The sequence below is a fragment of the Polyodon spathula genome, chromosome 14 (assembly GCF_017654505.1).
Source record: "Polyodon spathula isolate WHYD16114869_AA chromosome 14, ASM1765450v1, whole genome shotgun sequence".
Lineage (NCBI taxonomy): Eukaryota > Metazoa > Chordata > Actinopteri > Acipenseriformes > Polyodontidae > Polyodon > Polyodon spathula.
This window is the reverse complement of record NC_054547.1, coordinates 4,883,607-4,908,542: the sequence shown is the minus strand read 5'-3', so window position 1 is coordinate 4,908,542 and position 24,936 is coordinate 4,883,607. Positions and strand designations below refer to the sequence as shown.

General features: G+C 33.0%; 1 protein-coding gene across 1 annotated transcript; it reads right to left on the bottom strand.

Moving 5' to 3' along the window:
• Positions 1 to 79: 79 nt before the first annotated feature.
• On the bottom strand, positions 80 to 23,693 carry hfm1 (helicase for meiosis 1). Its single transcript, XM_041270862.1, has 40 exons — positions 23,623 to 23,693; positions 23,067 to 23,179; positions 21,288 to 21,534; positions 20,446 to 20,717; positions 19,091 to 19,138; positions 18,215 to 18,285; positions 17,983 to 18,115; positions 17,399 to 17,550; positions 17,155 to 17,232; positions 16,810 to 16,971; positions 15,977 to 16,177; positions 15,798 to 15,886; positions 15,502 to 15,545; positions 15,321 to 15,422; positions 14,691 to 14,836; positions 14,421 to 14,515; positions 13,675 to 13,808; positions 13,369 to 13,416; positions 12,564 to 12,644; positions 12,182 to 12,273; positions 11,601 to 11,707; positions 11,453 to 11,500; positions 11,040 to 11,137; positions 10,766 to 10,900; positions 9,638 to 9,723; positions 8,679 to 8,762; positions 8,187 to 8,344; positions 7,928 to 8,031; positions 6,892 to 7,052; positions 5,345 to 5,423; positions 4,065 to 4,189; positions 3,836 to 3,918; positions 3,005 to 3,111; positions 2,633 to 2,728; positions 2,353 to 2,448; positions 1,906 to 2,163; positions 1,578 to 1,656; positions 1,188 to 1,284; positions 591 to 733; positions 80 to 276 (listed from the first exon to the last, which is right to left on the bottom strand). Exons 1-40 carry the CDS (start codon positions 23,691 to 23,693, stop codon positions 210 to 212), a joined length of 4,590 nt encoding a protein of 1,529 aa, XP_041126796.1. The 3' UTR covers positions 80 to 209.
• Positions 23,694 to 24,936: the final 1,243 nt, after the last annotated feature.

Genomic DNA, 24,936 nt, shown 5'->3' with positions numbered 1-24,936 from the left:
TACCTCTGATTACCTGTCTGAGGTGCACAATGTAATACAAATAAATCAAATCAGCAATTGTAAACATACCGCAGTGTACTTGAATACGCAGTTTAATTGTAGTGTAGAATTAAAATGTTTTTGTTAAAATCCAAATATGAAATACTATTTTGAACAATGTTGGCAACTGTGCAGTTTCAAACAATTCAATTTAAAAAAAGTCAAACATGTTAAAATATTCCATTAAATATTCCGAGGAATGCATTCACATCATTTGATTCGTCTTCCTCTTCATGTCTGCAAAACAGATTTATATAAATTGTAATGTTTGCTGCAGTTTTTTGTTAACATTTTTTAAGACTATAGGTTATGAGCTCATTAACATCATTTTAATGATAAACATGTATACCTGCTACATTAAAGAATAAACATTTATTTAATTGAGGGAGGCTGCCATTGAACATCCAAAAATAATTGGACAAGCTATTGATAACATACAACTTGAAAGCAAACACATCAGAGTATTTATAACACCATGCTTATGTAATTCATAACTGAACAGTAATATTCATTACATCTCCTTTCCAGAAAACATCTGCATACTACAGTACCTGCCAGTGACTTCCAAAGCACTCTTCACATTACTCTGCTTTGTAAAGAAATCAAACATCCCATTTGATGTAGATAGTTTTGTTTCATTTGCTCTGGAGTATGAAGATGCTGGTTTGTTTCCATACATTTCAGTGTAACATTTCTAAGAAGAAACAGAACCCAATTAACTGAAGGTTATATAGTATAGTTTATTTTTCCAACATACAGTGTAAGAGTATATCAATTGAGACTTCCGGAGCATTGTAGGGATTGAGTAAATTAATAAGATCCTGCTCTGACATTCTGCTCTCAAGAGCTTCAGTTCCACACAGAATGTTAATCTGGGTTACCCAGCAGGACTCCACTGAAAACAGGATGCTGCATCTCAATAACAGGCAGGCGGTATATTTCATTAGTGAAAGAAGCACTGTACGTGGTTTTAAACACTTCAAGATCAGAAAATGTTCTTATGCTAACTTAACATATATGATTGCTTTAATACCAAGACTGTATTGTTTGGCTGTTTATCCCAACTCACAGCCCTAAAGGAGTGTACAAAATTAATACGGTCTTGAAGGTATACAGCTAGAATGTAGTATATATCACTACTGACTTACAGTTGTTTCATTTGAGAATCTCCTGAAGTCTGGTGGCAAATAACTGACAGCGGAATTGTATGACGTTTGTACCACACTACTGTCTTTAGAGGTCGTCCTAAACAAATATATATATATTTTAAAAAATTGACAAATCAGGTAAATATCATCAACAACCTTAGGATGTTTTAATATTGAATTATTATTCAATTATGATCTGTTTTCTAAACTAGAATAATGAATCTCATTGTCATTCCAGTATTATAATTGTATAATTTAACTAGTATGTTACTTAACATGTAAATCTGCTAAATAATAATAATAATATATAATAATAATAATAATAATAATAATAATAATAATTTACTAGTACATTTTATTTAGTTTATCTTTTACTGTAATTACACTTGCCTGTGGGTTCCACATCTGTGAAATTCTTCCAATGCTGGTTTGGCCTGAGCAACCTTTGAGAATAATGCTGATGAAAACCCTGCATAGAAAAAAAAAGATCTTTAAGACTTGGTTACTTTTAATAGGGTATAACCTTTTGTTAAAAATGTGAAAAGTTAAATCATTATGGTAGTGTGCAATTCTGAATTGTAAAAACTTTTTCACACGATTTGATACAATTACACTGGTCAGTGATCCCAACTTAGCATTACAGAAAATAAGAACAATGATTTAAAAAAAAAAAATTAAAAGATTGTAGGAAAACACACCCCGAAGATTAAAATGTTACCTTCTGGCCTCTCTGGCTTTGGTTTTGGTATTTCTGCAATTGCAATATTGCTTGCATGCACCAAATTTTCATCATCAAAATTATCCCAATCATCTACTCCTAGATCAAACGTCACATTTAAAGTGTCTGATGAAAAGTCCCCACTTTCATCAGCATCACTCATACTTTGCTTGACAAAATTAATTGCAGCTTTGTTTTGAGTGTCCGGGATAGGATTCCTTAGGTTTCCATTTACGGATTTGTTCCACACTGAAAATTCTGAAATTAAAAAGAAATATATATATAACTTTAAAACCAAAAGGGACAATTGTCAGTTTACAACAAAACCTAATGAAGAGGTGTTATTATGTTATTATCCATTTTTTAAAGAAACATTGTAGTATTTAGTAATAGGAACATCCAATGTACTTCTACATTATATTGTCCATTTTAATGTTACACTCTTACTTTCTGATTTTGCAGTGTCTAGTGCAGGCAACTGATCTTCAGGTACCGTAATATTCAAATTATGATAATCAATGCAGCAATGGCCTCTGTCATTACCTGTTTTAATAAAACATACACATTTAATACAAAAAACTCAATTTAAAGTCACTTTTTTATTCATTTAATGTAAAGAAATCCAACATCTTAAACCAGCCCTTTACACTTTGTAGTCATTGGACCAAACAGTGCAATGAACCTGCTAGTATACAGACTGAAACTTTCACCAAAGCACTGCACATACTTTTACTCTTTGAAGCTGCAGTGGTTGGAACAAGAAGTTGATCTTCATATTCCATGACATTCCAATTGGGGTAACTACAAGATTGGTTCTCATTATCTGTATAGGTTGGGGAAAAAAACAAAAGGTTATTTCAAATAAACTTACATTGGTTGCATTATTATGGTATTAAAAGCAAGACAATATTCTTTCTTGTCAGTTTTATACTATTACAATTGTATAGTACCCAACAGGACCCAGTCTTTAAAGAACACGAGTCAAGACCAACAATATTTTGGTAAATAGTAACAATAATGTGTATGTGTTTGAGCGGAAATATATGGTACGTGGCCTTATTTATAACTACAAAGGCTAAAAAAAAACCATATACCATACCTTCACCATAATAGTCTATATTTCCCAGCTGCTGTGGTGTTGAAAAATCATCTAAGGCCTCCCATTTGTCTGCTTGGGTTGGTAGACCAGTTGGCAGGCTTTCACGCCTTTAAAAAAGGTAATTAAAAAAAAAAGCTGTCTCAAATAACTTTTTTTTTTTTTTTATCCTTTGCGGTAATTAGGACAGATAACCTTGGCAGTTTGTAGATTATATCTGGATTATTATTATTAGATTATATCTGGCAGGGCCATTTGAAACAATTTTTTAATTTATACACAGCGGTTCATACATTCAACAGATACACGAAATACACAACAGATAATACTGTATAACTGATACTAAAAGCCAGCTAGTTATTGACTTTGTACATAGTATTGGTCATTGGAACTCATCCAATTAACATCTTTAGATTTCAGATTTCAGTGGTCATGTTTTAGCAGAATTTGTGAAATAACACAAATCTACAGCTTTGAGTGATGTTAAATATAATAACTACAGTAACACAGCACCTGCTCAACACACGTTTGTTGTTTCTGCTGCTTCTCTGTTGATTCCTAGTATTAGTCAAGTACAACAGAAGATCAATGGATGATGTCATATATTCTAGGTGAGTTTTCATCTTCATTGGAGATGTCTATTTTGATTTCTAAGTAGCACCTAAAATGTAACTTTGTTTATTTAGGAATTAAACTTGCTGTTATTGTAATTTCTAATGCATTGGACTTGGCAAGAAAGTGTTTCTAGTCGCCAGCTTTTTAACCAATAAGTTACTTTTACATATGGTTCTGTTTAGCATATTAAACTATAATATTGACCATAAATTACTGTACCTTGCTACAGAAGACAAGGGAGTTTTCCGTGTATATGAAAACTGTTGAAGGTCCACAGCATCAACATCCTCTGACATTTTCATCTATGGTACATTAAATTGTAAACAGTATTACTAATAAAATATAATTGTGATAAATATTTCTTTAACATAGCATTTTAGTTTTTTGTATTTATGCAGACGGAACACATAGTAAGTGTTCCTATTTCAATTCAATTCAATGTTTTTACCTTTAAACGTTTCACAGGTGTCACTGCTAATGTTTCATTTCTACTTTTAAGATCTCTTAGGTATGAAGAAAAGTTGGACTGTGGCTGCGTAACACTTTTGTGTAGTACTGGCACTCCAACTTTACCTTAAAACAGAAACAACAAAGAATGTCATTATTTTGTTTCATAAAGTTTGTGACAAAGCACCAGATCTTAAACATACTTAGCAGAAGTGATGCTACAGTCGAACATACTTGCATACTTTATACAGTGCAGCCTTGACACAAGTCTCCTCTATATACCCATTTGGGTTACCACTATTTGGTCTGCACTATTTTTATAGTGATCGTGATACCATATAATACACTACACACCAACAAACACAGCTGAATCGACATTAGTGTACAAATGTTCTAATTAACATGCAAAAAGCGTTTCTCAGAAAATCTCAGTTTAATTACCCACGAACAAGAGATTTTAACTTGGGTGTGTTATTTTAATGTGTACTTAACTGTTAATTAGGTGAGTAAATAAACTAAATAACTAACAGTTTCTTCAATGTTTCAATAAGCTTTCATTTATTATATAACATTTACTTTGTATAATGTGCGTGTGTGTGTGTGTGTGTTTTAAAATACATTGTTACAATTATTAATGTAAAACCTCTGTTTTGTATAACCACTTTGGGTGGGATCCTGTGTGCTGACAATGTGTTTACAGATGGGGGAAGGGAATTAGGTCAGAGAATCCAGAAAAACTGTGGAAAAGAATAGGCGTGTCAGTGCCTGAAGGTAACCTCACCAAAACAGCATCTACAACATCACATTGGGCTCAGACAGAGCGTATATAAACCAGTGTCAGAGATTAGTTCAAAGAGTTTCCTTACAACCAAAAGCATCATTCTAATTTGTTCATCCAGACAAAATATTACTTTCGTTGTAATATTAAGCTATCAATTTAGAAACTAATGTTTGTAAGTTGTCACAATTGTATATATCGATCCTGCAATGATAGACTATGATTAATATTAATTGTTGGTAAAAAGGGCATTAACCTTACATTGAGTGATGGTCTATTTCTTTTTGGTATACTGATATGCTGTTATTTATTCTGAATTTTATCATAATAATGTTACAACTGTAATATGATATGGCATGGTAGAATATAATTTGATAAATACCGTTAATTGTAGTGTGTTACATATAAATTTGAATAAAAACACACATATCAAAAGTGAATCATTATTACAAAGAATAAGAACTATTTATCATATTAGTAAAAATCCAACAAATAAGACTTACAGCACTCATGCCCACATTGCTCTTTGTTTTTACAGTAATGGTTGCATTGTCTCTTTCCAGGATCAGGGCAGGTTATTTCCTTGGAGGATCCTGCAAATTGAAAATGAACTTTGTCTAGCATGTTACCAGCAAGAATCAGCATTCCATACATTATAAACTAAAGACACACTATTTTAGATAAATGACGTACTTGTACGGTAGATGCTTACACCCATCTGTTATGTAATTTAGCAATAAAATACCTACTGGTACATACATTCCAGCAATAAAAATGACTTTTACTTTTCCACGATAAGCATATGGTTGTAGAGACCTTATATCTGATTAGCTTGATGCAGGCAGTATTCAAATTCTGGACATACAGTGAACTTCAGATAACTATTTATCTATTGCAATAACATCTACTGAAAAAGTTATTACATTCAAGGCTATTTTTGTTCAGGTATTATACATTCCAGTTATTTCTGATAAACATAACTTGATCCATGAGGGTAGGTTCGCAGTGAGCCTGAACGTGGGACTGCACCTATTTCAAAGCAGTCACAGATGGGTCGAACATCATGGAAAAATATTATTTAACACATAAAAGTGAACTGTATCATTTTCATTACCAAACGTTGGAACAACAAAGACACAACCAGTCAAGCAAGACAGATGTTTTAATTTTTTTACAAGAAGATTATCAGACATGTTAAATATGGACTAGAGAGGAGGGCTACAGTGCAAAATTATTGACCTGAAGGAAGACTATTGTTACCAACAGGGAGCTATAATGCCCAAAGCCGCAGGTAACAATAGTCTTCCAGAGGGACATTTAATGTTCCACTATGAGCAGAGTCGGCAGTACATATTTAATACATGTCAGTCAAAATAATGAGAGGCAAGGTAGTAAATATGACTTTATATAGTGTAAAGCCATACATATTTGCAAGTCTTTTATTATTATTTTTTTTGTATATAAAAAAAAAAAACTAAACATTTTTAGCACGAATATCTTAGTGCTGTACATATAATGAAGTAATACACTACTACCAGTATAACTGGTAGCCAACACTTCTGGAGCAAAATAGGTTTTTTGGTTGCAAATATTTATCGCTTTACAGTATTTTGTTTCACTATAGCTGATCCAGCATAAGTAAATATCTACGGTAAATAACAAATACTTTTTAAAAAATGTCATACTGCAAGTTTTTTTTCTTTCTTTTGTAGCAGGTTTTGCAATTATTTTTCTGTTAAGTCACAGTCACCATTCAGCCATTTTATCTCATTGTTAGGGGTGGGCGTGGAGGGTGTTCCTTTGAAAAGGGGTGGGATTGACAATGATGTAAACCAATCACATGTCAGAGGAAGACTATTGCCAGTGGTGTAAGGATGTTAGGGCAACAATTCTATTTTTGCTCCTATGATGACGTTTTAACCAATCACTGACCAGAATTTCAAAGCACTGAATTTCCAAACACATATATAGATACTGTATAAAAAAAAGTCATGAACTTAAGTAATTTAGGGCAGAACAGCATAACCAAAAATATATTATTTAAGTTAACTGCTCCAAACTTACTAGGTGCACGAACCACAGATATTTCAGCACTCTGTGCTGTGACCTGTAAATGTTCAGATTGTGGCTTCTCCCACATGTTGGCATGAGTTCCAAATCTCTTTGGCCCAGAGTAAAAGGCACTGTACTTCTGCTGAATGTCAAATCCAACTTAAACAATAGTAAAAAAAAAAAAAGAAAAAAGTAAATGCATTTCAGTGTTTATTAAGTATATAAATAAAATAATGCTTTATCTGTGACAGATGAGAACACACGGTTGTTTTTGCAAAAAAGTAACAGGTTTCAGGCATAACAAACATACTGAGAAAACAACATTTTTTTTTTTGGAATCCCCAATTATTGTTTTTTTACCCCATTTTCTCCCCAATTTGAAATGCCCAATTTTGTCCATGGCTGGCAGTGAAACAGCTTGGACCCGAAACGGCTATAGGACGCACCCTGCACTCCACGTGGAGTGCCCTAACCGGATGCGCTACTCAGGAGCCAGAAAACAACAATCTTTGTCCTTTTTAGGTCAAGTTTAATTGTAGTTGCAGCACAAAAAACTATTTGTATGATGCATTTTTATACATATATTATCTGTCTTTCAAAAATGATCTGTTCAAATAAAACAGATACCACATTAATCTGAAGAATGCCATTTTTCTTCTCAAGAAACTAAATTTTTTTTTTTTAATCTGCATGACTGATTTCCTAATTAATGTAGTTTTTTTTATTATTTTGAATCTTTTATTCAGTTTTGGAAACACCAGAGTTTATCTTCTATTCAAGTTAAGTCTGTGTACCAACTTTGAGGGTCAGGGAGCAATTCCATCCAATTTTTATAATCTCTTTTTTGAGGTCGCCAGTCCAGAACTATTGTTTATGCATTGTGTTGAATTGTGCGGGAGTTTTGTAATGTGGTTTACTACTGTCCACCGAGGGATACATTGGCTGGAATGACAAACTCTTTTCACTTGTGCCCTAAACCTCCAGATTTTAAATGTACTGTACACACTGAATTTAGAAACAACATTTTAACTCACCATATTCTGAACTAATAAGATTCACACTCAGTTCTTCACCTTTGAGTGCTCTTGTGACTTCAATTTTCTTAGACCAGCTCCCAGATTTCAGTAGAAGTGAATCACTTACATAGAGTATAATAATAATATTACAAGACATTTTATTACGGCACTGTTGTACATTTTAATTAAATATACAGTACATTTTCACTTTTCTAAACATTCAAGTAAAAAAGGATATGAAACGCTAAAAAAGTAAAGGTAAAAAAATAATGCTTACGTGAGTTTTTGCTGAAAAACCACTTCATTATCACAATCTCCTATAAGCAAGGTAACGTAATGATTGTCTGGTGCGGTTCTCTTTATCCTAAGCTGCTCGTAATTTGTTAAATTGACTGTTACAATGATCTCTGCTATTGATGCGTTGTACCTTGCAATCTGAAAAACAGTGTTTCCAACACTTAAATATTGTTTGCAGCTACATATTTGTTGTGCACCATGAAGATTTTTGATAAGACCACATTTGTTTATTACTCCAATGTTCTGTAGTGCAGTGAATTCTTTCATCTGTCTAAACATTAAAGTATATATATATATATATATATATATATATATATATTTTTTTCGATATGTTTCAATGTTTTTATTACTTTATCTAAAATTATGTTACTTAAAGTGTTATATAAAAAGCATCAACTGTTTGCATTGATTTTATTTATTTATTTTTTTTTTTTTACGGAATTTGGATGTCATAATAGAACCATTAAGTCACCTGTTCTACACTGACTTCATACTTTGGAAGGTGTATGACAGCTTCTCTTATTTGGTTTCCAAAAGGAGGGTGTCTGTTCACAATCTGTAAAACACATTAATTCATAATTATTTGGGAGAGAAATTATAGGTCATTACAGGTACAGTACTTGATTGTTAAAGTACTAAATCCACCTTGGATCTGTTTTCACTACTTGATTATCATGTACAGTAACTCTTAAAATGACATTTTGAATTTCTAATGCAGCACTATTTTTTTCAAAGGCACCTAATCAGATTTCACAGATGACTGCAGGCAGTAGTAGGAGACTGAAGAAGAGATGGGTTAACGTTTGTCTTAATTTTATAGTGGGAGAAAGTGATAAAAAGAGACTCACAATTGATTGCCAAAAATGTGAAACCACTCCTGCCCCCCCACCCCGTAAAACAAATCAACATTTAATTACTGAATTATTATTTCATTTTTTTGTACACTGTTGTGCAAGTCTTAGACATTTTGCACATTTTTGGTTGGGGGGGGGTATACTTCCATAGAATCAACCTGCTTTAATACTACCACAGAATCGACCATTTTTTTGGATGCTTCTTGCCTCCACCCCGTTGAGAAGCACTGGGTAAATGTGACGGATTAGCTACTACAACAGTTCATATTAGCTGCTCATGTATAGTTTTCTTTGAGTTGTTGTGATCACAAGTTTTTGAAGATTCTAATCACTGTAAATTAAAGATGGCTAAATGACAAGCTTGGTTTCTTCTCTCACAAACTAAGCTGTATTAATAACAGTCAAAGTTTTTATAATAGTGCAAAACACTAGTGGAGGCTTTGAGTAAACTGTTGATGCTCATAACATTGATATATATTGTAACTCCTGAATGTTTCTAGGACTTTTGCACAGCAGTGAATATACTTATATATACATACAAACAAGTACCATATGTATTTTAACTTAGCAACAATACCATCTCCAGTTCCCGTGCATGAGTTTCTTCAATCTTTTGGAATGTTGTAATCCCTGCATTTACCATTGCGGTTGATAGTGTTACACCTGTAAATTGATAACACAAACAAAACAATGAAAGTGTGTCTGAAAGTGGTGCTTGAAAACAAAACATAAACACTTTTAATTAGAGAACATTACTGAAGAAAGCTGTAAAAATTACTCAGCTGGCAACACTACAAATACAATGTATTATTATCAGGATTCAAAATGTAGAGCAAGAGTTTATCATAGTTCAACAATGACAGGACAAACCAAGGATAAAGCAACACCACCATTTTATACTGTGATAGCCTATAGCAATTACTTCTGCTTTAACATTAATCACAGTAACTGCCAAAACAGCTACCCAAAAAGCATATGTGATCAGAGAAAGTGGTAAAAAAACAATATAACAGCTCATTATGTATGAAGCCCTTATATGACTGCCTCTAAGTTGGCCTTCCAAAAATCCACTAAACGGCATTTCTAAAGAAATTACATTCCACATGTTGCTTTTGGTTTAAGCAAAATATTTACATATTATGCCAAGAATGGATTTTAATTCACAAGCACTTGCCAACACAGCAGAAAACATTATTGAAACACAAGTTATTAGTACAAGCAGGCTGACCAATACGTCTGTTAATTACAAAAATATGGTGGCCTTGGTGAAAAGCCTGAACTGCCAGTATAAGTAAAATGTAGAAATGGGCGCTTGCTCAAGAATTAAAAACAGTCATAACTGCTCTTTATAAAAAAAGGCCAGTTTGAAATAATGAGTTAGTTAGGTTGTTTGTGCCACATTTTTAAGCCACGCTATTTCTATCAGTTAGTGAGAATGTTGTAGACAATTGCTTCTACTTCTTAACTTTTACTAGCAATAAAATACATAACTGGCTATAATGTGGCACAGCCTCTGCTGTGAAGGAACATGTTCTACTGTTAAGATTTATCTAAAACCAAAATGATTTAAATGTGTCTAAAGCTATTATTCTTTAAAATGGTGTGTGTTAAAACAAAAAATTGACCCTTTAAAGTATTTGTACTCAAGTCGCATTACATATTAAAATTAGTTAGACGGTTGGTCAATTAAATTTTGTCCACCTACCGATTTTCTCAAGTTGCTTTGATACAAATGGAGAGTTTTCCCAAAGTCTGGACCTAAAACATTTTGCCAGAATCAATGAGTTGAGCAGAGCTGAAAAGTTCTTCTTTGCATGCTGGACAAAAAATTCAGACAAACCTAAATTTTAAAAAAGAAATGATCAAAATATAAATTCAAAGAAACAACATCTTGACTTTACTGTAAAACAATGTATTTCCTCGAAACCTTTACAAAGTTAATGTATAGAAAAAATAACATAAATGACATTAAACCTTACATTTTGTTAGTCTAGTTCCATTTCTGAATATTCTTCCTGTATCTTGTGTCAAACCAAAATCTTGAACTGCCATGCAGCCTAGCTGTGCCTGTATTAAGCTGCAAGGAAAACTACCATTAGGTATTCCTCAGCTGTGTGTGGTCTTTAAAAGTGTTTCTTTTTTACTGCAAGAACTGTTGTGCAGTGTGCCTAGATTTATACCACTAAAATTATTTTACAAATATATTATATTGCTCTCTGAAACATTGCCTTTGCCTTTGAATTTGCTTAATAATAGAGCTCACAATTATTCCTTTGTAGAACCAAAATATATATTTGTCATATTACCATGAAAACTTAATAAAATGCCATACCTGAATCAAAATAATAATAAAGTGTACTGCATTGTTTTTTATTTATACATTGTTACCTACCAGTTCACTTTCATTTCATTGTTTTTTATTTTCCCATCAACAGGAAACCTGCACAACAATTACAACAATCACATATTACCTGAGATACATCTTACTATTGTAGCATTTTTGTGTTCAGTTAAAACTGGTACCAATGGTATTACCATACCTGATGGTTACCCTATTTTTGTCTTTGTTTAAGGTGTTCAATGTTCTCTTCTCGTTTACCCTCAGCTGGACATCTGAAAATTCTTTGCTTTTAGAAATCAGTGTGAGCTGTGAAAAATGGGTTTTGTTACAATATATATGTATTGGTAATTTTTAAAACAATTTGTGTGACATTTATCTACCCTGAATATGGTTCTGTCATGAGATATATTGTTTGGAAAAGCAAACCACAACAGCGGTATTTGTACCAACAAAATATGTATTTGTAACAAGTTCTATCTATATCCAAGACTTTATTCATAGTTCTGACTGCATTGTTTGTTAAAGTGCATCTACCACAGGGGTATATTTCTACAAACAAAAGATTTTGTTAAAAGCAAAGTAGCAGAAACAAATGCACCTGTATCAAATGTATACAGGATGATGATCTAAACAGCTGAAGCGCTTGTATCTGCTGAGCTGTTTTGATCAACTGAATAGACCTCCTGTTTTCATTGAAGAAATAACTGTTTTGTATGCAACTTCGTACTTTTCTACAAAAAATTCAGTTTATACTCATATCACACAGACAGGTATAATTACCAGGTCTGACAATGTCCCGGTTCCAGGAACAAGGGTGAATTGTTTCATTGTATCATATGCAATGCAATAGCGTGCCATTAGCTTTCCAGTCTCTGGTGACAAAAGGAACAGTTTAATGCTTCAAATTAAATCTATACAATTTAGACAGATGGCTATACAAAAGTTAAATGGGGGCTGCACAGTAAAGTGATGTATATATGCATTTATTCCATCTGTTAAAAGTAATTGTGGAAATACCATCCATATCCCAAAATGTTTTGTCCTGTATAAAGAGTCAAGGTAGTGTTTCTGCACTTTACACTTATGTCTACTCCTAATTGGCTGGAGTTAGAAACATACAACAAAATGGTTGTCTTGATTATTTAAACAATTCATTTGTTACCTGTTGGCTTAAAATTGATATCCTCATCCATTGTTATCAAGCCAATCGAAGATAAAGCATACAGATTCTTGAGACAAAGTTCTATTTTCATAAAATAAATCAAAGTTAGTGGATAACAGGTTTTTACCTATACTGTTCTGAATTTTTACTTTAAAGTCGATCACTGGAATGTTCTATATTTGATATAAAAAGTTCATGTGAGCAATTCAGGGCACATAGAACAGTCTATTTTTTTTTCACTGTTAAATTAAAGTGTCGAAACATTCCAACAAACATTTCTTTACATGCATTCAAAGTTATCTACCAGAAATGACACAATTGATACAAAAGAGATAAATATCACAACATCCTTTCTCTTGCATTGAATTACCACCTTGCCAAAATTTGTGAAACAGTTTCTAAATTAGCAAGTGGAAAAATAGCTCTGTTAGTCCGATTGTCTGCGATATGACATAGATTTTGTACGTCACTCCAAAATGCCTCAAGTTTGCATACAGTAATCAACATTTAATTTTTCTTTTATGTTGTAAACCTGGTTTTTGTTATGTGGAATGTAATACAGGTAAATTGTACAACACCCCCTTTTCCACATTTACAGTATTTTATTGAAGTGTTTATTCAAGTTAAAAAGTAGTTATTACTTTATGAAGATGTGACTTTATCAATTTTGTTTATTGAAAATGCCATGCTCATCCCAGCATTTAAAATGTATGTAATTTCAAAATATGAAATGTTCACGCAAAATGTGGATTATGGTTAAATGGTTGGACATAAGACAAAGAAAACTAAACCCCATACAGTATACCTTGTAATTTGGCTTCAATTCCTGCTCTGTCCAGCCCAGGTGGAAAACCTAAGAACCCAATAATCATGAAAGTGTTAAAAAAAAAAAAAAAGAAAAAAGGGTGCTTTTGGTTTAATACTGTCCTAACAGAAACAAAAAAATACGATAATAATTTGATTTACTATTCACAAATATTATCTTTTTTATTTATCAACCCCCAAAATTATTTTTTTTTAATTTTTAAACAAATGCATTTTTACTACTAGAAACAATTTTTGCATGCACGTGAAAAATATTAGTGTTTTAAGACAGCAACAGCAAACTTACCATAATGGCTTGGATTTTTCAGAGCTCTTATGTAAAGAAACGTGGATCTTATCCAGTCCAGAGCAACTTTAACATCGGAGATTGTGTGCAAGACTATCTCTGCATTTAAATGTTCAACAAGGTGTTTGTGTAGGCTAAAATACAATACATGATACACATTTTTAAAACACTAAAGCATACTCATTTTTACTTTGAATACATTAAAAGCAATATAAAGTTCTTTATAAAAAATATATATGTTATGAATATTTTATAAAATCCTCCAATCTACTCAAAATTTGATCTGCCTATACCCCGGCAGGATAAGTCACAGCTGGATATTTATTACTATTTTACAGCACCGAGAAGAAAAATTGGCACAAATAGTATGTGGGAATGTAAGGTTGGTATGGGTGGGGTTAATTCTGTCCCTGACAACACCCACAGGTGTGGGCATTCTCTAATTAGGTAATTGAGTGCTAATTGGAGAATGGCTAACTGTATAAAGAGGGAAGAAAATCCTTTGTTTTGGGAGTTAGGTGAGTGTACCTGTGTGTTGATTGGGAACTGTTTTATTTTGTTTTGGTGAGACTTTTATTTTGGCCTTTGTACTGTGTTTATTTTGTGCCTTTTTTTTTTTTTTTTTTTTTTTTTTAATTAATTAAAGTCCGGTAACATATTGGGCTGTGACGCTACCGTCACATCCTCTTACTCAAAATGAATTAAATAAACAAAATAATAAATTAAAGAAAAAAAAACATCAATACCTGCTTTCTATTGTGTCAGCACCACTAACAAGATGTGTATATTTCTCTTTTGTCTGGAACCTGGTCATTATTACTGCCGTAGCTGTGGTATCAAACTAAAAGAAAAAAGATATTCCTCATGTCAGAGGACACAAAGGTATTTTTAATGAGTAGCAACAATGCCAGGCTATTACTGTGCAATAATTTAGTTGGCACCATCAATATTATTTTAAAATGTCGTTTTGAAAAAAGTAGGAAAGAACATTTTCTTGACGGAATCTTACACAGTACCTGGGGCCTGCCCGCTCTTCCAATCATTTGCAGTATGTCAGTTTCACTGTACTCTTGAAACATTCCTCCAGCGTAATGCATTGTTGATTTGATAACCACCAAGTGAGCTGGCAGATTCACACCCATAGCTAAGGTGCTTGTTGTAACTGCATGACATAATGAGACAGAGGCAACAAGTTATTTGTTCAGAATTTAATCCTTCTGAGATGTGCTTATTCAGCAAGTTTGATGAAATATGGTGCTTTACATTTTTTTTTTATAGATGGAGCTATTCATAAAGTTAACACAAAAAGTATTTACAATATCCATCTTGCTTGACTGCACCTACATTGCACAGAGTGCTTTGGAGAAACAGTTCACTCTCCGATCAGTTAATTTTACATTATAATTCCCTGTATTTAAACTTAACTTAATTTTTAATAAACATCAGTTACTTCATCACACACAAAGTAATACTGAATATTTGTCATCCAGCTGAGAAATCAGAATTGTAGAATCCTGAATGTCTGTACAACTGTCTGAATGGAATGATTTAAACATGTTTTTTATTACAAATGCGTAACCTTGGTTTCAAAGGAATAACAAAACTTGGAAATACTAAAGAATAGTATGATCAAAGGATTTACTCACAAAGCACTGGTAAGTCTCCAAGGGTAAAAACACCTTCAATTTTTTTTCTGTCAGATATGTCCATACCAGCATGGTGGAATCCAACTCCACACATCACTAAATCTAGTAACAGTAAAACCAAAAAATTGTGTTGAATTGGTGAAAATAAACTTTAATTATGAAATAAAAAATAAATACAAACCTCTCAGTTTTGAGTCGTGCAAGGAGTTGGCACACTTTTGTAACCTGTAAAATGGTTAAAATGAATATTTGAAATCTGTAATTGCCCTTCAGATTTTTTTAAAATAGCTATAAATCAAACTTTATGACCTACAATATAAGGAACCACAAAGATGACTATTATTATTGTAAAGGCAGCAGAACAAAATGTATGTTCTTTGGAGTGCAGAATCCAAGAACCAAACAAATGCCAAAAGTATTGAAGTTCAGCTTTGGATCAAACTTCAAAGCTGGCAAAAGAAGAACACAAAAGATTACCTTTGTTTATGTTCAATGCTCATAATAAACTTGGCATCTTTTGCAAGAACAGTTCCAGATTGTTGCACTCCCTTTCTTGTCGCACAAAACTGAAAACATAAAACAGCAATACATTTTTGTGTTCACCGAAGTCTATAACGGCTTATTTTATCCAAAACAGACAAAGCAAAACAAATTACCACAAGTGTTGGTTTTTGATCGGAATATGTTTGAATGATGCTTGCCATTCTGTAATTAAGAAACAAGTCAAACTTGAACTCGGTTTGGTTTCCAGAGCAGGGAAATCCAAGAACTACTTTGCGAAGTTTCACCGGCCTATGAGTTTCATCCATTTCCAAACATGTAGCTGGCTCAGTACCATCTGACAGCCAATCTGAAATCTAAAACAATCAAATAATAACATGTTATTTAAACTAAAAGCAAGCAAGGTACTATAGTTCATTAATCCTGCAATGCCCAAAGTATGTTCTCACATGATCCTTTTTGAAAACTTGATTATGTTAGTATGTTCATATCTTATTTTATAATGTAAACTAGTTTAAATGCTATCACCCATTTATATAAACTGTGGAAATCATAATATGTAGCTTATTCCGTGAGGGACAGTAACTCACACACTCCCAAGTAAACTCAACTTTAAAAGGAAAAAATATTTCACAACTTTGTGTAGAACAGGTATCTATTGTGTGACATGATCATGTTGAAGGAATTGTAAATGTACACAATTGAGTGTATTAGGCACCAAACAGTTATGGACAGTACCTGTAACAAAGTGGAGGTAGCTCATAGTTGCTTTAACACTTAACAAAGCTCCAACTGTTAAACTTCATATGTCGTGGAAGACTGCTAGTCATTAATAAAGAACAAAATGTATTCAAAGATGACAAGACTATTTGGTGGAAACCTTTATTTCTGTCTTCCCATTTGGAAAGGGTAATTTACAGATGCTCTTAGAAAAAACTAAATAAACAAGAATGACCATAATGAAGGCAATATATAGTACATAACTCACATCCGTTATATTTGGAATTGTTGCAGAAACAGCCACAAATCTCATAGAGACTTTAGAGTCAGGACTATCTGACCCACATGACAGGGAGGAATGCATGGTTTTCATCCTACTGACCACAACCTCGAGAGTTGCTCCACGTGTTGGATCTTTTACAACATGAACCTAAAAAAAAAAAGAAAACAGTACTAAGAAAAAATAATTATTGCTACCAGTTGCAATAAATAGAACTTTTGAAGGATACTAAAGATGATTAATCTTGTGTAAGATAAATATGCGAACCAATTAAACAGCAAGAGCAAAACCAGAGACAAATACATGTTCTCTTCTGTAGTCTTTATCACTGACCTCGTCAATAAGAAACAGTCGAACCAACTGGACCAAACAATTATCTCTCCACTTCCTTGTCATGCTGTCCCATTTTTCCTTGAAAGTTAAAAAAAAAAAAAAAAAAAAAAAAGTAATCTTGGTTTACAGCCTAAAGTATTTAATGTGCATTATAACAGCTATGTTTGCACTGCTATACTGCAGCATGCCTTTACACAAAGGAAATCTGCTGCATTTCCTGAGCTGGATTAAAAGTGTCACTTACTGGTGTAGTCATGATAAGCTGAGCATCTTGAATCTCAAAGAAGTCATCCATTTCTGTATCTCCTGTCAGCTCTTTGCAATTCAACCCTAAAGGCCCAAATTTTGGTTTCCAATCATCATAGCGTTGACTGCACAGGGCCTTAATTGGAGCCACTAAGAAATACAACAGAAATCATAAGTTCTTATGTCAAGGTATTTCTTGTAAAGATAACAAACACGTAATTTATAAAATTGTATTAACCATAAATAAATGCCTGATACAGTGAACAATATTTTCTTTAAACCTAACATTTCTTTTAGCTGTAAATATTTATCTTAACATGGTATCTTTATCTTTCTCTCTCTCACTCTCTCTGTGAAAATTATGAAATGATGCTAGATACAGAGAAGTTGATTTAGATAGCTAAAAAAATGAATATGTGCTTCTTAAAATAATATATGTTGTTACTGTGGCTCAATCAAACATCACTAATATCTAGCCTGAAAGAACTTAACATTATTCCAAACACATATTGTAATTAACATGCATTTAAAAGTGGAGTAACTTTCAAACTCCAGTCACTTACGAGTGAAGCAAAAACTTACTGTATACAGCCTTAATGTTGGACCATGGTGGTGGAACTTCCATAAGCAAACGAATAATGGCGAGTTCAAAGAGAACAGTTTTTCCAGAACCAGTTGGAGCACAAATGACAAAATTTCTACTGGTGTAAAGAAGCTACAAAAAAGTCACAAAATATAAATGTCAATGAAAAATGTATCTCATTTTATATATTTCCCCCCGACATTTACTGCAATTAACAATATACATACTTACTTCATCTAGAGCTCTAGACTGAATATAATTGAAATATGGAAACTCCTTAAAAACAGATCGGAATTGTGCAGCTATAAAATAGTTAAGGCTAAAATGTTTTATTGTATACAACCTCTACAAGTTAGTTCCCTGTAAGTGCTGTAACTATTGCATATGGTACTTCTGTATGTGAAATATACCCTGAATTTGTTAATCTACAAAGGAATGCAAGAGATCTGCAATTGGTCTTCAACAAAAACAGTTAAGATGTTTGTTTCTTTCTAGATCTAAAGCATTAGCATGAACACCCTAGGCATATGCAAAAAACCTTGTGATGTACATACTCTATGCAGCCCAAATTAAACGTGTTAAAACAAACACACATGCAACTAGTTTTAACATCGAGAATAGCACCCACCCAAGAAAAATGTGTATTCTTCAAAAAGTCAGGCTGGGACCCAGGATGGTAAATATCTCTAACTCTCACATTTTATGAAACGCATATTTAATTCCTACATATTCTTAGAACCTATGCGCAATCTACTAATATAACACAATGTTTGTGGGTGGTGTGTTATCGGAAGCAGCTTTCTTTAGACTTGAGATTCCATCTGTTATGTTGATATTAAAGTCCCGAATGCATCTGCTTAAGGATCTGGAGGGTAGATCTTGTCAAATCCCCAGGGCATTTCACTATCCTCAGTAGAGAAAATGAATATGCTTGCACAAAAAGATACTTAATATACTACTTAATATCAAAATTAAAAAAAAAAAAAAAAAATTATAAAAGGCAGTCTGGTACGGTTCACACAAAACACTAAAAAAAAAAAGTAATGCAAATGTGTATTGACATAACCTGCAGCGTTTTGTTTATTATAGCACAATTAAAAAGGATACGAATTTCAGTAACTGGCCTCAGAACTCCTGAACCCTTGCTTGATACACCTAAAGGAAAGAAATATAACATTTAGAAAAAGTGTAAGATGCAGAACCATTTGGATACATGAATTATAACTTATCACTTGTCTCTATTTCTGCCTCATGCTGTAGAAAGTAGTAGCAACATCAAAGAAAATGTTGTTAAAAGTGCTAGTTTAGAAAATGTTATATTTAACTGTCAGATCTCTGCATATGCAAAATTAAAACAGCACACAATAAGCTCCAAAGAATATTAATGCACTTAGTATGCCATGTTTACTGAAGTTTAAATTTTAAATTACGGAGAATATTTACAGAACTAAATCACGTTACATATTCAAATAACAGTTAGGGTGACATGACAGCAGGTACAAAACTTCACTGCGAAGAAATATTATATTACACACACCAGTGATATTAATAGCTGATGCATGCCATCTACTGGCACTGGCTCTTATTGCAACTTACAATGGGAGTGGCTATGTTAGTACTATATTCAGAAATATCAAAAAAGTACACTGCTAATTATCTATCTACCATACTTTACTGTTTCAGTATAATCTGTTTCAACTTGGCTGCATAAAACAGCAACATACTTCAGAATGTTTGTGACATCATGCATTGTATTTACCACAGTACTGTATCTACTGGGTTTCAAAATTCTTATTTAAAAACACAGCCATGTACAAAAATAAAACCCTGAACAAACCGAATACCCACAAACATAACAGATCATTCGATTATACAAACAATAATACATTTGAAAGACAAAAGTCAAGGCAAATACAACCAAACATAAACAGATTAAATGTGGCTTCATTTAAGAAGGCCTCTTATTTCTTAACACAAATCTCCCCATCTAACCAAATCTCCTCAGGTGAAACTGTGAATTCTGTAATGTTTAATATTTTTCATGTGTCCTAATAACTTAGACTTCTGGGTTTCAGTGTCTCGCTTTTTAAATAATTATGTATTTTTCTGTCATGTTCCAACACTGTGGCTTCAGGCAGGAGCTTAGCCTTGAGTATACAGGATCAGGGAGAAAAAAAAAAAAAAAAACAGTGTGTGAAAGAGTGAAAATGGAGAAAGATGGCCTGCAGTACCTGAAGGAATAAAATAAATGACAGATGATATATATAAAATAAAATAAAAACAGAAGAATCAAACAGTATTATTAATTCTGAGAGATCTCATACTCAAAATCAAGACTGAAAATCAAATGTGGGTACCCGATGTCACATCTGATTTCTCACCAGCAATGATGTATTCTACAAGTGCATTTCAATAAATATATGCATTTTGGTGAAAATTTTAAACAGTTAGTCAGATCTCACCTTGTACGTTAAGTGGTTGTGGTGTTAAAGGAAGGACATGAGCTGTTTTTGTGGTTTGTCGGTATTTTGCAGTGGCAGAATCACATGTGCTGAACAATTCAAGACCCGAGCCATGCAAGGGGCTCTGAATGTTCTCAAAGGTTTTCACAAATTCATCCTCTATAAACTTAGACAACGTGACATTAGAACAGTCTCTCTGCTCGTTAGTTTCTAAACCTGATAATGTGTTGTCGAAACTCCTCAGAATCTTTGGTTGTGGAGTTTTAAACAAGCTGTAATAAAAATAGACAAATAGAACTTTTAATGTATTGCGTTGAAAAGTATTTTTTCTATGACATAAATATAAATATGAAAAGGACACAAATACATCTACATATGCTTGTTACATCTACAATGCGATTATTACTTAACTTTAAACCTTTTTTTGTACATCCTTGTAATTTATTTTTTATAGGTTGTTTTTGTAACCTCTTCACCTTCTACCAGTATGAAGATCTGTGTGGATATTTATGGGTTTGAAATTGTAAACAGATCTTGGCCAAGTCTTTGTCCTTACTTAGCTTTATACACAGACTCAAAGATAATACTTTATTAACACAATAATTAATGGGCAAATACTGGCTACCATGCTCTTATTTTGTATTGTCTACACAGTATCTGGATACAGGATTATGTACCTCCCTTATCCAAAACAGATAATGCACAAAGCTAAACAAAGAGGTATCTATCACAACTTGATCAATGTCATGCAGTTCCTAGACATCAGCATCACGAAATAACTGAAAAATACACGTAATATAAAATACATGCATACAAACGTAATTAAAACAGTACAGCAATACCTTTTTCTAAACTGATCGTTTGCTCCATGGTTTCTAGAACTGGAATGTAAAGTTCTCAAATCCAACAACTGTGCTGAATCCTGCTGCAACTGAGTGTCTGAACAATGTTGGCAATTATTGCTGGCAGCTTCTAAACCAATTTCATATATTTCATCATTCTGAAGATTACATTTTTCTTGAAAGGAATTCTCTCTTTCTGTTGTTTTTTTCAATGGAGGGATGAATCTTTTTGGTCTCTCGGTAGAATCTGCAAATATTTAGAAAATGCTGAAAGATTACCATAGCACAGACACAAATAATCAGTAGTTGTTGATAAACACTGAACTCTACATTGAGTCATTTTTTTAAAAAAGATAGGTGCTTCTGCTTCCTCTCGGAGTCAAACTACAACCAAACTAGTCATGTCATATAATTACTTGAGTCACTTGGTAACTATAAAATGTGCCTGTCATCTATGGTAGCTTAATATATTTTATTTCAATTAAAGGCTGCTGTACCCCTCAATCCTGTTAATATTTTACACTAAAATATAATTAATACACCTGTAGTGTCTGTTTACAATTTTCTTTCATAGTTTAGCCTGTATTCTTTGTTTTAAAACAGGCCTTGTTTGTTCGCATTTGCCAAAATACATTTTAACAAGACAAACAAGCCCCTCCCCTTTTCCTGTTGAACATGTCTGCCACCTTGTCACTCTGGACTCACTAATCAAAAAGAAAGGATAGTATATTTTAAACCTGGGGTCCTAAACTTAATTTTAACCTGAATGGAAACCTACACCAGAAAATGACCTTCACCAATGTGATACATTAACATTTTACAACTCATTGAGACAATAATTAAAGCATAAATGCACATTTAAGCTACTGACGAGTTTTCCAAAAGCATTTTGACCTACGTTAGAGTGGAAAAGAAAGAAGTTATAGCATCAATTTGCTATGTATTAATGATATTATTGTTCATTTTGGATTCTATAGAAGGCATTATTTAACTATAATGGGAGCGGTGTCAGCATTATAAACTTATAAAATCTTAGCAGTGCCACAACATCAGCAAGAAAATGAGAAACAAAGGTAATATTGCTTTGCTAATGTTATGGCTTTGTGTTCTTACAGTTTAGGATGCAAAGCTATCCCAAGACACCATATAGCGAGTTATCCCAATTAAATCATTTTAAAATACATTTGGAATTCCTATTTTCTCTCAATCAAAGGCACACAATTTTACATCAGATTTTTAATGATCTTTTTCATAGTGAAAAATAGGTCAGCCGAGCAAGATAAACAAAACTTTCTACTAACGTAATAAGATTATTATTTTGGGGGATTTTATTTTACTTTTTTTTCATAAAAGGTAGTAGATCAATGCATAAGGGCTACAGTTCAAGAAGAAAGTACCCTGTTACTTAGGATGTATTCCCTACAAACTCAGAATCTGAGATTTGATAATTCCAAGAACACCTATGGTGCGAGGGCTTTTATTTCTCAAACTCCTTCATTTTGGAACTCACTTCCAGGAATTCAGCCTGGCTGATTCAGTGAAAGTCAGACTTTAAAACAAATAAAAATAAATCCAGACCAAAACACTTATCATAGAATCAACATGGTGTACATGGAGACAACAGTTTCTCTCGCTAGCATAAAATCATTGACTCCATCTCGGATTTTATCTACTATGAAGACTGTTATCAGCTCATACACTCAATGCACCCTGTAGTTATTGCTTAAACATAGTGATTCATGACTGCACAATGCTCACAGTGGGGGAAAAAAAACTTACCTGAAGACCAGAGAGATTTTATCTCATTCTGCAAGTCCTGAGAAGCTGGTATTTCAGAAATTAATGGTGCAGGGGTAAGCTGCCAACTTCCTTGATCATTACATAAGGGAGTGCTATAGAAATATAAATTATATGTCAGTAAAACATCAAAGCATTGCTTGGCAGAAAATAATTAAGTGTAAACTTGCATATTATTTTACATTTTGTGATTAACCTTGGTGTTTGTGAAGCCAAGAGACAATTTAAACATATGAAATCATCAAAAAGAAAAAGGAAAGCTGTGATTTAATCGCATACATTTATCCATGAACGTTTTGACTTCAAAGTGCTATATGATAAATGCTGAGTTAAAAGTGAAATGTAGAGGTATAAATGCTTTGCGATTCCAAATAGTTAGATAAAGTGGGATCCTCTATCCTGTGCCCAGAGAGCTCCTTTTAGTTGGCTAACATACAGAATTTGCTACAAAGTACTGTAATGCAAGTACTTAATGATGTTCTAAGGTTACCAAAATAACTGTTGGCATTTATATACAGCTCTAGAAACTTGTACTCACACTTTCTGAACAACTGGTCTTTCAAAAAACAAACTATCCAAAGTCAACCTGTAATCTTCAGATTCAAACATTGCTCATAAAGTTATTGCCATCTGAAAAAAAAAAGTAATTAAAAAATAAATAAATACACTTTACAAGTACAGATTTAAAAACAGTAATGGTGGGAAATTCCACTGTTATGATCACCTTAATACAGCTGAGATCCTATGTTTTCAAGACTCAGTACAATACAATCCCCATTTAAGAATGACATTGATGGTATTAGTTTGCTAAACACCTAAAACAATGAAACGGCTTCTTAAACAGAAACCATTAGCTACCAAAATCAAACTAGCACCATGCTTTTATTCATCAATAATTGATTTAACTCAAAATACAAAGCACGATTCTCTACTATCCGTTAATACAAAAAAAAATAATAATCCACGTATTAGTGCTAAAGGGGCAGGATTAGCTCTAGAATAATCTCAAATCCCAAATGAACCCTCTTGTGTAAATCTTGCTTACTATTGAAGTGATGCCTGCATCTTCAACCAAACCTTCCAAGAAAAAAAAACTAAGAGGATAACACATAACCTCATAATCAAGTGCTGTGCTTAGTTAGAATTCAAAGATTTCATTCCTTTTTATAAGATGTAATAACGCATTACAAAGGGAGCTAAATAGCGTGAATCGTTCGTCCCATTCGGCCTATGTGTATGGGCCAACTCTTCTATCCTATTATGAATTAGGGCCCTATTCTCACTTTGTTTAAACCAAGTATGAATAGGGCCCTTGATTAATAGTCTCCCTGACCTAATAACCTCTGACAATTAACAGGCTACATTATTGTATATAAACGGTTACCGGTAAGCATTGGGGAATGTGACACATTTCTCAAAATGTCTTTATAGACGGAAACCTTCCAAATAAAGCTGATACAAAAGGGTTGTGAAAAGGTTTTTCCTTTGGTGTTGCTATGTTATTGTTTTGAGAGTTATGCAGTGCGGTTTTTTTGTTTGTATGTTTGTTTTAAACAAATATATTACAATTATCTTTCGGAACTCGAATAAGTATTACTGTTATAAATGAATATCAACTGTGTTAAATAAATTTAATCATATTTACAGCTATAAAATGTCATTACCTCAGGAAAAGTACCGCCTGTTTCTGCCGTTTCTCCGAAGAAGATTGTGCCACGTGATTTACGATCTTTCGCGTGCTGTTGTGTTGGCCAGTACATACAAAATGCGCGTTATTTTGCTACTCTATAACCTTGATTACAACCCTGAAAACTAACTGAAATACTCACGATATATGGAAGAAATGTGAGTA